Below are 17,640 nucleotides of genomic sequence, written 5' to 3' on the forward strand. Positions count from 1 at the left end.
CTGGGTTCTGCTCCCAGCATGCACTGAGCCGCAGCTGCTTGACGCTTTACCACATGCTATGCCCTCCACTTCTGGCCAGCTCTTCCCCTAATAAACATGGATGAGGCAGCCCACAGCTTCCTGGGGGCTTTGGCTCTCTGCCCCACAGCACGCACTGTTCCAGACGCTGTGTGCCGAGCCTAAGATCCCCCTGCAACCAGTGTCCGTGAGAATGGCCTCTCCCCAACCATCCCTGGATTCTGTCCTTCCCTAAGAACCTCCTTCTCTGGGTCCTGGGAGGATTAGTATTCAACATACTGAGCATGCTGGGTGGGCCCAGCAGCCAATCTCTCTCAGAAGCCCACATACCAGACGCTCCCTTCTAAAGCATGTGCCAGTTTTGCTGTCTCCATCCTGGGGAGCAGCAGTGTTTCCAGTGGTTAGAGCCAGGGGGTGGAAGTTGGCAGATCTGGGTTCTGTTTATGGCCCCGCCCTGACGGATTGTGAAACCTCGGGTATATCATTTTGTGCCTCAGTTTCCCCCTCTGTGAAATGGGGATAATGATACTGACCCACCTTTGAGATTCTCAGATGAAAAGTGCTGCCTAGGTGAAAATTCCTGTCTTCACTTGTGGGGCAGCTGGCTCCTCCCCAGACACCTGTTTGTCCTTCCTAGTCACCAGCCTGGACTTTGGAGTCTGAGTCATAGTGTCAGCCGTTGCTGGAAAACCACAGTCCATCTGTACAGTAATGGCATGTGCCATTTACACCAGAACACCTTCACCCTACCCCCGCCTGTGGTCTCTTAAATAATTACAGCAAGCAGAGTTTTAGGCCCTGGGCTCACGATGTGTCTGATTATTGGCAAGTTCATAATTACTTGTGTCCCTCTGGTGTTAAGAGGCCAAAGCAGATGGCTTGATTTCAGATGGTGCATGCTGCTTTCTAATTCGCTCCAAGCAAGTTCTGTGACTGGGAATCTCTAGGGAGAAGTTGTGCAAGAGGAGAAATAACTACATGTGCCCAATTGATCCTGCTCGCAACCTTTTAGCTCAGGGGTTCTCAAACTGGGGGTCGGGATCCCTTGGGGGGTCGGAAGGTTCTTACACAGGGGGTCACGAGCTGTCCGCCTCCACCCCAACCCTGCTTTGCCTCCAGCATTTATAATGGTGTTAAAAAGGCATTTTTAATTGATGGGGGATTCGCACTCAGAGCCTTGCTATGTGAAAGGGGTCACTAGTAAAAAAAATTTGAGAATCACTGTTTACCTATCTCATTGCCAGGGATATGTACCCTGCACATATGCCTGTGGCTGTCTACCACATGCTGTTGCTTCTGTTGGGAACAGGTTAGACCTGTTTCGAGGTTCTTGCAAGGAACCTCAGGCAGTTAGTCCAGACTCAGGGTAAACTTTCTCAGTACCCAGATTGGTGAGCCCAGTCTGTGCAGCGGAGCCCAGCCTGACTGTGTTACAGTTAGCAGCTTTTTTTCTGTAGCAGGGAGTTGTTTAGCAGGGATGTCCCTTACCTTTCTGTGACCAGTGGGCTGCTCCACCGTCCCTCCACTTTGCTCTTGAAATGAGCATGCTTTCTGTCTCCAGCTCCGTCTACAGTGGAGAGCCTCTTCTTTCCCATGGGGATCCCATAGGCGGCCTGCAGGGTCATGGTGGCTTGAGATCGATTTCTCTGATTCCAACCACTTGCTGATCCAAGCTCTCTTGATCTGTGGCTCTGCCCGACCCCCTTCTGGTGTACTAAGTCCCCCAGTCTGTCCCTCATGTCCCAAGTCGGCTGTTTGTATTTTCAGATGTTGACTGGCTCAGCAGTATCTCTCCTGCTGCTACCCCTGCATGAGATTCTTGTTGTTTCCAGGGTTTAGAGGCATATGATAAACTGCCCTAGCCTCTAGAGCACAGCTTCTATTAATACACCTGCTTGGACTCAGTCCTTCCGATCTGCTGAGAGTGCAGAACACACTGTCCCTGCCCCCTGCAAGCGGCCATGGGCCGCATCCTTACAGAGCGATGGTTTCATGGAGACCCATCAGGAAGGAGAGAGGCTTTCTCCCCTTCTGTTTGTGGATGTGGCTAGGAAGGGGGCTCTGAGGGTGAATGCTGGGGGGGGAAAGGGAAGGAAAGGATGAGTTACAGACAAACACATTTGCTCACGTGCATCTCTGTGCCGTTTTGATCTGATTTTTTGGTAGTGTTCCCCTTGAATTTAAAGCCTTTCCAGTCCATGCATCAGGGTCCCCTGAAGCACAGACTTGTGTGTGTTATGTTGGAGACAATGAGTTGTTCACATGTTGGGGAGCCTCTGGGTGCCTCTGACACAGTCCCTGACCCTTTCTCTCCCAGCTTGTCTGGGGGCAGTTTTCAAGAATCCAAAAGCTCAGGAATTTGTCACCTTCTCCACCGCTTCAATGCAAAGTGAAAATAATCCCAAGTGTCCCTGGGGAGTGCAGCAGGAAATGGCACTCTCTGCCCTCTGAATTCTGCAGATACCCAGAACGCCCCGACAGCTGGGAGAGGGCTAACTGAATGCCCCCGTGGCTGTGAATTTTGAATTGTTTAATAATAATTAATGGTTCAGAATGGCAATGAGTAGAAGCAGCAGGAGGAGAGAAACTGCTAGTTTTTTTATTCTGTAATCTTTGCATGGGCATTTAAGGCCTGTTTTTTTTCTGAGGCGCTGAGCACCTGCAAGTCTGGCTGAAGTCAGTGGGAGCTGAGGCAGATTCAGAACGACTGCAAATCAGGCCCTAAAACCTTTACAGCCAGTAAATTGGCTTATTCTTAATTGTGTTTATAGTAACACCTAGAGGCTCCAGCTGAGATCAGGGCCCCATTGTGCTAAACCATGTACAGACACTGAGGCTAGGTCTACACTATGAACTTACATCAGAATAACTATGTCACTCAAAAATCCACACCCCTGAGCAATGTAGTTATACCGACCTAACCCATGTTAATGGGAGGGCTTCTCCCGTTGACCTAGCTACTGCTTCTCATGGAGCTTGATTAACTATGACAGGAGAAGCTCTCTTAGTGGCATGGTGGCATCTCCGCTGAAGCGCTACAGTGGCTCAGCTGCACTGGTGCAGCGCTTTAAGTGTAGACCTGCCCATAATAAGACACCTCCTCTTCCCAGATAATGTATAGACCAGGCAGACAGAGGGATGGAAAACAGAGGCACAGAGATTGGAAGCGACTGCCCAATGGTTACGGAGCAGGTTGGTGACAGAGCAAGGAGTAGAACCCAGGTCTCCTGAGGCTAGTCCTAGATGGCTGACTTCATCCAGGGGAGAATCAATAACATGACCTCTGCTCTGGGTTTCCTCCTGCACTCACGGCTGATGATGCCTTTTTTGGTTCAAGGCTGTTGGGAATCCTTCCTGCAGCTACCAAAGGTAGAAGCTCCTGTAGTAACCCCTTGCTGTGTTCCAAGGAGACCGGCTTAGGTTTCCCCTATTCATCTCTTTCCACCATGTGCACTGAGTTTGCTGTGGGTAGGAATATGCCATAGTACCGAGGGTCAGACTTCTTTTCACAGAGCATGAGCCCCTGCAGCTTCTATTGGCTGCACCTCTGAAAACTAGACCTGTAATTCTCAGGGACAAACTTCACCGTGTTGTAATTTCGTGATCCCCAGGTTGGTTTCAGGGTCTCCAAGGGGGGAGAGGAAGAGCTATATCTTCATTATTTAAAATACATAACTAGTGCTGTGTCTTCTCCACATTTGAGATCACTGCCACCTTCTTAAGTCCCTGAGAGATGATCTGCACACACAGGTGTCGACTTTTGCTGGTGCTGGTGGGTGCTCGACTCCCCTCTACGTCTGGGCCCCGCCCCGACTCCGCCCCTGCTCCGCACCCATTCCAACACCTTCCCCAAAGTCTCTGCCCCTTCCCCAAATCCCCACCCCAGCCCCGCCTCTTTCCCACCTCCTCCCCTGAGTGAGCTGCGTTCCCACGCCTCCCCCCTCCCTCCCGGAGCTTGTTATGCTGCGAAAAAGCTGTTTTGCCGGGGGCAAGCGCTGGGAGGTAGGCGGAGAAGTGGGGATGCGGCGCGCTCAGGGGAGGAGGCGGAGGGGAGCTTGGCTGCCGGTGGGTGCAGAGCACCCACTAATTTTTCACCGTGGGTGCTCCAGCCCTGGAGCACCCACGGAGTCGGTGCCTATGACTGCAAGTTTCCAGCTACTCCAACAGAATGATTGAAACTTAATGGCTGCACATCACTCAAGGTCTAAAAGGTCCATCCCGTCCTGGACCCAAGTTTCCATGCTGCATGCTCTGAACTCAAAACCAGGCCTTCTGCAGCTCCTTTTAAAAATGCAGTGTTAATTCAAGTGTAAACTGCCCACAGACTTCTCACTCTTCTGTGCAAGCCAGTTCTAACTTTTAGCTAGTTCTCAGAAGTTTGCCTAATTGCCTGGGGAGAGAGTGGGACATGTTTCCTATGGTAACGGCATTTAGTTTTTGCTCTCCGCAGTGCAGTCCCTGTTCTATTGCTCACAGACTGTGTGTTGCAATATTGTAGACATCCATGCTCCTAGCAGGCAAGCCTCAGACTGGCTAATTGATGCACAATGTCATATCCCGCACTCTTAAGAGTAAGAAACAAATACTTCTTCTTTTGGGGAAAAATCCCTAACCAGGCTTAGCTTTAGGAAAATCCTTTCTGCTTAAGCCAAGGGTCAGCATCACCTGTGTTAGCAGCACCAGAGCCCTAGTGGAGATGGTTTGTCAGCTGGTTTGGGTGTGATAAGCATAATCTCTTCTAACCCTCCTCAGAGGAGATCTAAGATGCCGAGTGATGAAATGCCAGTGGGAGCCCATCTCTGCAACAGTGGCATTGCTGTAATATTTCCCTGGTGGAGTTGAGGCTCTAATCTGTCAGTACAAAGCTTCCAATGGTCTGATTTGTTGAAGGGGGGGGGGGGTGCATTAAGAATAGGTGGGGAGAGAATAGGGAAATCGGGAGAATGCAGTGAAAGTGAAAAAATATACTGCATTTAAAATGCAGTGAGAAGAATGAGCCAATGGTCCTTCCAGCAGAAGATCTTTCCAAATCCAGGGCCAAGCTTGTCATGTGTGCACCTTGGAGTTCAGGAATTGCTGGACTGGAACAGACCTGGAGTCCATCTAGTCTTGGGTCACGTCTCTAAAGTTGGCCAGTGCTAGCTGCTTCAGAAGGCATAATGTGTCTATACTATACCTACTGTAATGCCATTTCCTGGTGACGGGGATGGAGATGTCTGTGAATGCAATGAGCAGCTTTTGCCTTCAAGCGGGAGGTTTTAGCCTAGCCACTGCAATTTCAGAGGCAACTCTTATAAATGCCTAGCCCTGTATTTTAAACCTGCTGGCCCCTTTGTCTCAATTATATCCTGCAGCAGAGAGTTCCACAGATGAATTATGCATGCTATTCTTTTAAGTAGCACAGGGAAATCCATCTGTCTAATGGGTTGATACAAACAAAACCATTACCGAGCACCATAGGGGAGATGACTTTTTAGTTCATATCTGTATAGCACTTAGCACAATAGATCCTCCTTTCTGATTGAGCCCTCTATGTATTGCTAGAATACTGACAAATAGATCTCACAGGAATGCAAACTCTTGCTGATGTGAGGTTAGCACCTGATCGGCTCCTGGGTGCTTGTGGGTACTTCAGGACAGAGACACTTTCACCAGGCTGGGTATGTTGTAGCCTGCAGTGGCCCATTTAATAACTGCAAAGTCTGAAAGTAACTAACAAATCCAGGCGAATGCTGGGCGGCGTTTATCCCCTGGGGTGTTGGCAGTGCCTTTAAAAAGCCCCTGGTAGAAGCTGCTTGCTTGTGAGAAGCTAGGCTCTGTTTTATATTTAGCTGGATACGGTAGTGATTCACCTCCCTGTGCTATCAGGTTACACCTCCGAATCAGCCTGCAGAACAGATCTCTGGTCTCCGGGCTGGGTCCCGTTCATGGGCTGGCCCCTGGAATCCTCCCAGAGCAAGGGGAGATCTCACTGAGCCTTGGAGAAGCAGCTCCCTCAGGAATCCACTGTCTGGGACAGCCAGGGCAAAGCTGCAGGGTTGAGTCCCTGGCTCCACTCGCTCCCTGGGGTTTGCTTGGAAAAGTTGTGGAGAGGCATGGACACGAACGTGGTGCCCCTGGAGGGGGGCCAGCCCCTCCTGATGGGTCTGAACGGCATCGGGCTCAAGCGTCACCCCAAGGCCAAGAAATCTAAAAAGGCTGTTCTTTTCTTTGAGGTGGAGATCCTGGATGCCAAGACCAGGGACAAGCTGTGCTTCCTGGATAAGGTAGGCCTGTGCCCTGGGGGCTGGGAGGGGGGTGGCTGCTCTGGTTATTGTAAAGATGCCTCCCAGACCCTGAGTCATTTCTCAGTGCGGGTGGGATTGTCCCTTCCAGAGTGAAGCATGCTCTCCCCTCCCTTAAAGCCATCCTGAAGCTCCCAGGTTCAGGGACCCTCCTCTGCCTCCCAGCTACAGCCCCAAGGCATGTGGTCATGAGTGATGGGTGCCAGAGCATGACACTGTGCAGCCAGGTCTCAGCCTTGGGCTTCTGAGCAGTGGGGCTTGGCCACCTCGTCCCAGCAGAAGGAAAAGCCTTTGGTGCACCAAGGCCCTTGTCTTTATCCCCTTACGTGCCTTGAGAGGTGCGTGCTGCCTCTGTTCAGGGCTGGGAGCCCCACTGCCTTGCTGAGCGGGGCCTGGGGTTTTCGGTGTGTTCAGAGTGAGCGAGCACGGGTAGGGACAGCCTTTCAAACGGCGGTTGCTGTGTGGGAGCGGAGGACTCAGGACTCTGACCGTGAGGGACACAGCCGGTTTGAGCCTTTTGCAGGCTGGCAGTCGTTACGCACCTTGGTTGAGTTTGCAGAGTCTGGGCCCAGTGCCTAGCAGACAGGCACCCGCATCCCAGAGAGCTGCCAGTGGGAGTGGCCCTCACTGGCAGCCTCAGCAGAGAGGGGTAGGGGATGTTGGTGTAGGAACAAGCGCCACTGTGCGTGCTGCCCAGACTGCGAGTACACACAGGCCTTCAGGGCTGTAAATCCAGCATCTTTTGTCAGCCTTAACAAAATACTCCCACCGGGTGCAGGCTCAGACGGAGGGAGCCCCAGCCATGTGGCTCTGGCACCTTGGCCACATCTGGGGCTGAATTCTCATTCTGAAGAAGAGTAAATACACTCCTGGCCTGCCTGACTTTGCATGCATTTCAGGCCTGACCTGTTTACACACATGTGGGTTAATTTGCACTGAGCTGGCAGTGTGTGTTGGGGGTTTTCTTAGAAAGAAAACAAAACACAAACTCTCGGTTTCTGTAGTTTAACAGGTGCCTACAGTCTGAGGTGCTTGGTGGAGTTACAGTGGCTACAGAGAATGTAGCCTAGCCTCGTGCAGTCTGGCCGTTTGTGCTGATTCCACCTGCAATGTGTTGTCCTGTAACCACTTTATCAAATGAGATGGGGAGCCAGCGGGATCTGATGGCTAGAACCTGGGAGGGAGACTGGGGTTCTAACCCCAGCTCTGCTGAAGACTTGCTGTGTGATTTGGGGCTAGTCCCTTCGCCACTGTGTGCCTCAGTATCCCCCCATAAAATGGGGATAATGCTACTCACTCGCCTTCATAAAGTACCTTGGTCTGTGCAAAAGTGGAGACCGGTTCCTCGGAGCCAGGAAGTGCCTTCCTTTTTGGTTTGTACAGCACCTAGCACAATGGGGGCCTTGCTCCTAATTGTAGCCCCGGATGCTGGTGCAGCATGGACAGCAGTAACGATGACAGGCACACGTGTTTAACGGGTTAGCCACGGGACCAGTCTCCCAGGGAAGGGGTGGATTCTCTGTCTCTTGGTGCCTTTGAGACAGGCTGCCTTTTGGATGATGCTTTAGCCAGACAAGTTACTGGGCTCAGTGCAGGGTGACTGACTGCCGTTCTGTGGCCTGTGATAGGCAGGTCCGATGAGAGGCTCTAATGGTACCTTCTGATCTTGACACTACGAATGAATCTATGATCCTGTGGCCTTTTGTTGGGCCACCTGCCAGGCGCGTGGAGTCTCCTCTCCAGCCCAGCTACCGGAAAGAGGTGACTGGCTTTGTGGTCAGTACAGGGGGCTGGGTCCGTGAGAAACTCCTCTACCTGAGAACTGCCACCTCACTCAGCATCCCTAGGAAGGAGGCCCAAAGGTTGCGTCCACTGCACTTGTGCTACTGTTCCCTTCCCAGCCTGTGGACGCCCAGATGATCTGCAGCAGCCGAGGTGTAAATACCTCTTCTGCCCCATCACCAGATGCAGAGAGGCTGTAGTGTTTAACTAAACATGCCAGAGCTGCCCAAACCTTACTGCCATTCCTGTGTGTCCTTCATAGTAGTTGGTGCCAGCTGCCCAGCATCAGAGACCAGCTCTCCCAGATCCTATGAGACCCACTTCTGTTTCCCCCTCCGCAGCCTGTTCTGAGCTGTTCTTTTTCCCTCTGGAGACCAATCTTTCTGTCCTGCCACTGCAGATCTTCTCTGTTTCTGCCACCCACCTAGCTGCTTCCCATTTCAAGCCCCACTTCTCTGCCGGCACCCATCAATCACTTGTGCTTGCCCTTACCAAGCTGAATCCCAAAGCAGGGAGCAGCCTTGTCCATGCCCCCAAATCCTAGCTGAATTGACTGACTGCCAGAGCATCAGCGAAGGTTTGGAGTTCCCTAGGGGCTGCCCCTGTGACACCTGCATGGTCGCACTGACAGCCACTGCTGGGAGACAGGTTTTCTCTTGCCTCAGGGAGGGAAGGGCCTTGGTCAGAACCAGAGCCATGCTGCTGCCCGTGCTGACTGAATCTGTCACCTTGATGGGGTGTCTCCTGGTTGCTGGCTGCCATCTGGGGATCACCAGACACCGCCAGCACCACGAGCCTGTGACTCCGTTAGCGTTGCTGCTTTGAAGCGAGCTTCCCCTCATGCTTTGCAGCATCTCCAGTGCTCAAGCAAAGGAGAGATTAGTTCATGAGCTCGAGCATTGTCCTGCCAAAGCAATTTGCTGTGAAGTGTCTATGGGGGAGTGGGCGTTATAACAACCCCTTGCTCTTATCTAGCAGTTTTCATCCGTAGATCTCAAAGCGCTTTACAAAGGAAGGTCAGGAGCATCACCCCCATTTTACACATGGGGAAACTGAGGCACAGAGCAGGGAAGTGACCCACCCAAGGTCATTCAGCAGGCCAGTGTCAGAATCAGGAGTAGAATGCACAGATGAGCCCCAGTCTAGTGCTCTATCCAGTGGACAGCACTGCCTCTCCTGATGTCAGGAAAGATTCCCCATAAACTCAGCAGGCTTTGAAGTGCAGCAGTACTGAGGTCAGCAACTGTGCACAAGGCACCATAGGGCCCCCAGGCCAACTCTCTCCAGGCCCAATCCTGTGGGCAAACTGGCGTTGGTGGTTTAACTTTGTGTCTGAGCGGGTCTGATGCCCCTCTCTGAATAAACCCGGTGTGAGTTGTAAATCCATTCAGACTGGCAAGGAGGAAATGGGAAAACGAAATATAGAGATGTGATTAAAATAATCCTGCAATGGGAGTGATCAGACCTTCTTCGTGTGCTTTGTGCCCAAGAGGCTACCAGGGGCATCAGCAGTAAGGCCTGAATCTCTTCCCTCTACTGAGCTCTGGGCTGGGCGGGTGGCCCCTGGGACTTCACTGCTCCCTTTGCAGGTCACCCACCAAAGCCAGGAAGCGCTGAGTTTCAGACCTCGTTCTGTCATGCCTACATATGTGGCAATGCAGCAGGGATCAAAAGTCCATGATCTCCTGTACCATTCAGGCCACCATACCTTGCAGAGGCGCAGTGATTGGGATCCCAAATGTGGCTTTTTGTGGGTCCTCTAAAGTGCAGTCTTAAAAGGCGACCTGCAAAGGAAATGGGCAGGGCCCCTTTTCTCTGCTGCTTTTAATGAAAGGGTGTCTCTATTCGGTTGAATTATAGGTTAAATATTCAGATCTCATCCACCCTGGGTGACTCTGGCTTACGGGGGGGTCTGTGGGCATTGTGACAACCCAAGTGCCAAGGAAGTGAAATCTGCTTAACGGAGAGGGGAATTAAATCCTAGACTATTTAAAACTCTTTGGTTTTGTGGATACCTCTTCAACAGTCATTTGGGAGAAAAAAAATCTCTTCCTCAAAGATTCAGCAGCCCTGTTTTTTAAGATTAATTGATATTAGAATATTAGATTATTTAGCCTGACCCCTTGTATAACACAGGCCAGGGCATGTCGTCCAGTTCTCTTCATATTGAGCTCAATCAATTTGTATTTGACTAAAGCATCTTTCAGAAAGGCCTTCAGTTCTGATCCGAAGCCATCAAGAGATGGACCATCCACCACTCCCCCTGGGAGTTTGTTCCAATGCCCCCCCCAGTGTTTAAAGTAAAATGGTGCCTCCTTTCTGCTGTGAGTTTGTCTGGCTACAGTTTCCAGCTGTGGGTTCTTGTTCTGTCTCACGCCGCTTGCTGGTCAGCTAGCTGGGACCTGCCGCAAAAGCAGACTTGCCTCACCTCATATTTAATTTTTTTTAAAAAGGGCAGAAAATTTATTTAAGACGAACCAATAAAATGTCTCCATTTCAGAGCATTTCTGTCCCTCCTAGAGAAGCGAAAAAGGGCACAGACCTCGTGCTTTCCCTTTAACCCGTCAGATACTGCCACCTTCCGAACTGTCAGGCTGCTGGGGAAGGTGGGGGTCTCCCCTGTATTACTGTTTTCACTTGGCATGAGGGTGCCCTGGGTGTGACCCTGGCTGTACAGTTTGCGGGGGTGTCTTGCCATCTTTTGCAAAGGAACCTCGTGGTTCCCAGCATCTCTGTGAGCAGCACAGACTTGAAGCAGCCTGGCACTGGAAACTGAGATGGGGGAGGACGGCATCTGAAACTTTCTCCAGCCCGCCCTGGACTTTCCACAGGGCATTGTGAAGTAGCAATCGTGATTCAGCAGGAACATCCTGATGCTGTGGAGGCAGCAGACCAGTGAAGCCATCAGCCACCTCCAGAGAGAGAACTCCAAGCAGGTCCCTGCCAGCAATAATTATCAGCCCCCTCCTGCGAAGAGCTGATCTCCATGTTACTGTGGAAGAACCGAGGCACACAGAGGAAGTGGCACAATGAATCAGTGGTAGAGCTAGAGAAAGAACCCAGGAGTCCTGATGCCCTCCCAGTCTACTGCTCTCTAATCACTAGCTAACCTTGCCCTCAAAGGAACTGAGGAGTAAATCTTAGCGTGATTTAAAAGGGAGGCTCTGCTCTGAAAATTGGCTGTAAAAATGGCCTTTCTGTACTGCACAGCTCTGTTCCCTGTGTGTGTGTATCGGACAGAGTCAGAGTTCCTGCCGAAAATAACTTCTGGCTGCTTCTTGCTCCTCTTACCCCTGAAGAGTCAACACAGCTGCGGGAAAGGCAGCCAAAGTCTGTGCCTTGTGCATCATCACCAGAACTGTTCCAATCATTCACGCCTGGACAAACTGCTAATGTGTTGGCATGGGTGTTGCTGAGGGCAGTCGTAATGAATACTAGTGATGCATGAGAGGGAAAGAACCAGCTTGATTCTCTGATCCCAGGAGGCGGGGTCTAAAGCCATCTTGTGTTGTGAGCCTGTTGGACCTGGAGTCGCTGAGAGATGGTGGCTGTGTGGCTGCATGGGGCCATCTTACAGAGTCCCTTTTCAAAGCAGAACTGCCCTTTCAGGCCCTTCAGCTGTGGGTGTCAATCTCCTACTGACCTCAATGGTGGTCCTGCCCACAGAACTAGGGCAGGGGATAGCCTTATAGCAGAGCACTCTGCCCAGGATTGGTATGGAGATAGGCTCGGTCCCCTAGCCAGTGCCCCATTTACTTTTTTTCTTTTCTTTTTTTGCACTGTGCCATGTGATTGAAAAGGCATTAAGGAACCCATGAGCTCCCACAACACATTCTGCCTTGCACTGAATGTGGCTTTATTTTACTTGTCCTGATTGTTGTGTGCACCCTTTGTCTGCATACACAGAAGACAATCTCAGGGACGCCGTGTGGCCTAGGTACAAAGGACAGGGCACTGCCGCCATCCCACTCTATGAACAGTGACTCCTGGCACTGCCCTGCCCAGCTCCCAAGGGTGCTGCGAGGAGGATTGACTAATCCCTGGTTGCAGACGGGGTGCGCTGCAGACGTGCTAAGCGGCCTCGTCCATATGAGGAGGATCTCTGACGCTTAGTCGCTTTGCTGATTTGTAAATTTCATTAGCCCGGCTGAGTCTAATCCCACATTAAACTTTCAGCCAGGCTGGGCTCTCGCCATTGTCGCAGGATGTAAACCCCTGGCCCACGCTCTGGAGTACTCACAACACACAGTCCTGCGAGGAGGGCCAGAAAGACTCCTCCTGGCCCCACAACGAAATGCACAAGTCCAGTTCTGCTCTGAGCAGCTTCTGTTTGTTTGGGTTCCTTTGACTTACGCTGGCTGGCTGGAGAGCTTTCTCAGGCGGGAGCCTGGTCTCCCCACTATGGGAGTGGCTGTCAGCTGTTGTAGACACCCTACACCAGCACCTGCTTGGATTAGCTGGGTTTGCAGTGGCCACAACCTCCTTAAATGTAAGTGTCTGGTCCTGCGGTGATTCACAGAACACCCTTTAGCCAGGCACAGTCCGCATTTTGGGATCCGCCCAGGGAGGACACTGGGACTGAAGGTGGGAGGGGTCCTAGGGGAACAGAAGGTTCCCAGGAGCTGTGTGTGAAAGCTGTCACTCTCAGTGAGAGAAACGGGAGGAACCAGCGCGAGGAGCAGCAGAGTGCTGACCTGTGACCAGCTTCACCCAGCTGCTGACATGCTGTGTACACAGTAATACTCAGCACAGCCTCGCATCAGACCCATTGGGGAGCGGGGCGTGGACTCCATGCCTGCCAGGATCAGGCCCAGAGCTAGCGTGGGAGAACAACGCTTCCCTTTGAAACCATTTTCCTAACTCGGCGTCTTGCAAACCCTGACAGCAGCTGTGCTTCGACCTTTGTACAAGGACTATCAGAGCAATGGCCCAGTTAGTCCGGTATCTCAGCTGCTTCAGAGAATGGAGCAGAAAACACCCCAGTGGAATTACTTGCCCTTGAAAGAAGTTCCTTCCTGAGCCCTGTGAGTTGGTGCTGACTGCTATTAGATGTGTTATGGTAGCAGCGAGAGGCCTGCTGTATTAATTTAGATGGAATAAAGGGGCCCAAAGAGTCAAAGGTGTTGACATGATCTGTCATTGTCCAGCATTAAACAATGTTAAACAAGGGATGGGGTTTGGCAGAGACTTCAGCCTGCATAGTACCATGGCAAACATGCCATTAACAATCCTTTTAACGTGGTATTAAAGATAGAGAAAAGAGGGAAAAACAGTTAAAGCATTTAAAATGTAAAGTAGTAAGCTAGGCTTTCATTTCAACAGCGTCCCTTGTTCCCTTCCCCTTTAGTGGGATAGAGTTTTTAGAAGGAAAAACCCTCTTGTCAGACTAGATGGTATCAAAATGGTGATAACTGCCCTTTGGGGGGAAAAGAGAAGAAGTGAGTTAAGAATGAGCTGGAGCTGTTGGTAAAGCCTGATCTCATTTCCTTGACACCAAAACAAGACAAACACACAAAAGGGGAGAGAAAAGAACAGCAAAGATAGCAAATGCAGCTTCGGTCTCTGGGGTTGGCTCTCACTTGCCGTGTCACTGCTGGAGAAACACGGGCCCAGCAGATGGTCTGATTAGCCACTCTAAGACCTGGCAAACTTGTACCAGCATTGGGCAGTTATGGGTGATGGGCATTGTGTTTAGTTGCCTCTCTCTGGTCACAGACTCATAGTTGTGTTGCAAAATAAGCAGCTGTGGCCAGCTAAGCCAGACTCTTATTAGATAGAAGGCAAAAGAAGTGAGAGAGGAAAGAGAAGAAATAAGGTGGGGAGGGGGGACAAAGGGTCGCATCCCAAGTGGTATTTAGGATTCAGCCAGAGCTGGTGGAGTTGGCGATGTCGTCTGGCTCCTTCTCTCTGGCGTGGTCTAGTAAGGTTCAGAGTCCCGGGAAATGGTGCAGGTGGCAGCTCACTCAATAGCCAATTTTTTCTCCCCAAAATCTTTTTTTGAGGACCCCAAGGGAAATGGTGGGTGGAATAGCTCAGCCCCTCGTTATTTTGTCCACCGGTTAGACTTGATTCGTTCACTGAATTCTGGTCCCCCTCTTTTTGTGTTTCCCAGGCATGATCTTAACGGTCCTTGCATTACCTCGAGAGGCCTTTTTGTTTGGATAACTCAGTGTGTCTCTCTTTTGCACCTTTTCCCATCAGCATACATTGTTATAGGTTATTGTGACATCTTATGAACTTACGCTGCCTTTTAGAGAGGAGCTCCCAGTTAGGGTACACTTGTAGGCCCAGTTATTACAACAGGCCCCAGCTGAGATCGGGGCCCCAGCTGAGATCAGGGCCCCATTGTGCTGCGTGCTGCACAAACAGAGGGAGAGAGAATCCCTGCCCCAAAGAGCTTCCAGTCTAAGTAAACAAGATAGGTTGGGTGAGGAGGAAACGAGCACAGAGAGGGTAAGTGACTGCCCAAGGTCACATGGCACGTCAGTAGCAGAGGTGGGAGTAGAACCCAGGTGGCCTGTGTTCCTACCCTGTTCACTAGCTCGTGCTGCCTGTACCACGCTGCAGCTGGAGGAGAGCTTGTGTATCTGTTTTCTATTTACAGAAGCCCAAAGCATCAGGGCACCTCCCAGCCACCTCCCTGGGGAGCAGTTTGCCTGGCTGCTGCCACTGGAATCCCTCTAAGGTTTTATTGCTTGCTTTGGTCTGGCGGCCAGGTCAAGCTCCTTCCGGCTTGTGCACCATGGTCCAAACTGTGAACCGCATTCCGACCGCGGAATCTCTATTCCTGGGGCAGCGCGAGGCCCATGGAGAGCCTGGCTCGACCTTCGAAGCTTGCTGGGCATTTGTGGCACTGGCAGCAAAGAGAGAAAACTATGAAACAGCCCGTTGTATTGGCAAGCTCCAGAGGCAAACACAGGGACTCCAGTGCTGCGCTGTCTCTTTGATCAGAGCCCTGAGGGTCGAGCAGAACCTTGGCAGAGTTCACTGAGTCTCTTCCCAGACCCCGGGTGTAGGGTTATGGGGCTGGGAAGTCTGTAGCCAAGCTCCTGCTGATGTCCGTGGCAGCGGATCAGACCCTCACTCTGTGCCCCTAGGTCTGTGGTCACTTCTGTCTGCTTCTCTGCAGGTGGAGCCCAATGCCACGATCGCCGAGATCAAGAACCTCTTCACCAAGTCCCGTACGTATGGAGTGAGCTCGCTTGTGTCGGCCCTGCACCCCCACTTCATCAGACTCCCCCCCGCTTACTGCCCCCATGAGACTGTCCCCACCGAGCGCTGAGTGCCCTGCAACATTGGGCCTTTGCACCTGAGCTGCCTGTGCAATGGGCATACGGAGGGGGCCCTTTCTTGAGGCAGCTGAGCACGGACAGACCTTGTGGCTCTCCTGACCTCGCTCCTAGCTGGTGCTGTCTACTGTCATCCCGTTGGGCCCAGGCCTGGCCTGTGCGGCAGTGGAACAGGCTGTGCTGTATGCCCCACAAGCTCAGGAAGGTATCGAGTATTCGGAGTGGTAAGGGGGAGCGAAGAAAAAACAGTTTACCACGGGAAGCCGCCACTTCTCCTGAAAAATTTTGTTCAGTCAAAAATCCAATTTTCCGCCAACAGCCAGTTTATGATGGCAGACTTTGACCAGCTTCCGAGTGGGTGGTGAGAAACCTCTGCAGCTTGCGGTGTTCGTAGTGCGCCCGTCACCACAGCATCTAGGCCCTGAGATCGCTGAGTGAAATTCCTCCTGTGCAGCGGGCCAGCACAAAGTGTAGGCAATGCTTGTGTCCCACAGAAGTCCTCAAAATGGGGCATAGCAGGTGCCTGGGCCTTGTACTGGCTGGGGGGGCATCACCCTGGCATTTCAGTGCTTGGGCAATGGGCTTGGCGACCCATCAACGCGGGAGCCACCAAGGCAGGAGCCAGCCTGTCGCCTTCTGCCCTTAGCAAGGTGCCTGAAGGCCCAGCTCAGCCTCGTGAGTCTCTGCGTGGGTAGACTTATCTCCATAACAGCAGTGTGGTTTGGTGCCGATCAGTTGGCAGAGTCAGGGATTTGGAGCCACAGGGGTGATGCCATTGTCTCTGCTTTTCTCTCCGCAGATCCCCAGTGGTACCCAGCCCGACAGTCCCTCCGCCTTGACCCCAGTAAGTTAGAGCGCCATGTGGGTTCTGACAGCTCTCGCCACGTCTGTTCCCAGGCACACCTCTCTGCTGCTGCTCATCGTGCGCCCCATGGGTGGGGAAAAGGGCCTGAGGGGAACACGAGCCACAGGGGTCTGTGGGGCAGGTGCTGACGCTGTTCCAAAGGGTGAGAGATCTGATCAACCACCAAAGGACTAGGGCCCTAGGAAGACCCAGACTTCTGCGGAAGGGCCCCGTGGGCTTCCCAGCTTGTATGCAGGGGAGCGCGAACCTCCAGGATCAGAGTGCTCTGCCCTGCAGCAGGGGCTTTGGTCCATTCTCCACATGGCTTTTCATGGGGGTGTCGCTGTGCTGCAGCAAACAGGAGAGCAGGGCCGTGTTTCAGGGGGCTGGGATCACTCGGGCATGTTGCCATGGAACCGGTGCCAGGGTTAACATATTGCATCGGCGTCCCGGTTGGACCCCCTCCGCCCATTGTCCTCTCTGAGTCTCCGCTCTCCTTCCAGAGGGGAAGTCCCTGAAGGATGAGGACGTGCTACAGAACCTGCCGGTGGGCACCACAGCCACACTGTACTTCCGGGACCTGGGTGCGCAGATCAGCTGGGTGACGGTGAGCAGTGACACAGGTCTGCCTGAGAGAGCCCCGCTGCCCATAGACACCCCCCTGTGCTCACAGCACGCTCTGCCTTTCAGGTCTTCCTCACCGAGTATGCTGGGCCCCTGCTTATCTACCTGCTCTTCTACTTCCGAGTGCCCTTCATCTACGGCCCCAAGTATGACTTCACCTCCAGCAAGCACTCGGTCGTGCAGTGAGTACCAGCCGGGGGCCCGTCGCTTTGCCCTGGGATCTGGGCCTTCTCCTGAGCTGTTGGGGGCAGAGACCCTGTAGAAAACCTGAGTCCTAGGAAAACAAACAGATGGGACGTGCATCCCACTCCTGGAGGGGCCGTGCCTCCCAGGCCAGGCCTGCAGCCCCTGGATTGGCCTCCTCTCCAGAGTGGGATGAGTGGGGAAGAGAAAATCTCACCCCTACAGGGATGCAGTGCCCGTCAGATTCCCTGCTGGCCTCTTCAGGCAGTCTGGGATCTGGCCGTCATTGCAGCCACTGGATATTCAGCACATGGACAGGCCTTGGAGAGGGACTAGGGACTGGCAAGTGCTCTGAGCTGTTGCACTGGAAACTCAGTTGATTCCTGGCAGGAGGGAACAGTTTAGGACCCCCAGAGCATCTCCTTGTGGCTCATCAAGGGTGGTCTGCTTTAGGCTCCAGCACGGCCCCTGTCCAGTCGTGCTGGGGAGGAGCCTTCAGGGGATCTGGCAGGTGCTCTCTGGTGGGACGCAGGGGACTTGCCAGCTCAGAACAATTCCGTAGGGGGGGAACGTACCCCCAGCCCGTATCCCAGTGGCACTGGTACCCACTAGCACC

General features: G+C 52.6%; 1 protein-coding gene across 1 annotated transcript in view; it reads left to right on the top strand.

The window, feature by feature from the left end:
- Positions 1-17,640, top strand: part of TECR (trans-2,3-enoyl-CoA reductase) — a 44,892-nt gene that overhangs the window by 18,716 nt on the left and 8,536 nt on the right. The window contains exons 2-6 of the mRNA XM_037887701.2: positions 6,234-6,284; positions 15,214-15,265; positions 16,173-16,217; positions 16,721-16,824; positions 16,908-17,023. Of these exons, the coding sequence (XP_037743629.1) occupies positions 6,234-6,284; positions 15,214-15,265; positions 16,173-16,217; positions 16,721-16,824; positions 16,908-17,023 (368 nt within the window). The remainder of the gene's footprint in view (positions 1-6,233; positions 6,285-15,213; positions 15,266-16,172; positions 16,218-16,720; positions 16,825-16,907; positions 17,024-17,640) is intronic.

This window comes from Chelonia mydas, chromosome 20 (genome assembly GCF_015237465.2).
Source record: "Chelonia mydas isolate rCheMyd1 chromosome 20, rCheMyd1.pri.v2, whole genome shotgun sequence".
NCBI classification, from domain to species: domain Eukaryota; kingdom Metazoa; phylum Chordata; order Testudines; family Cheloniidae; genus Chelonia; species Chelonia mydas.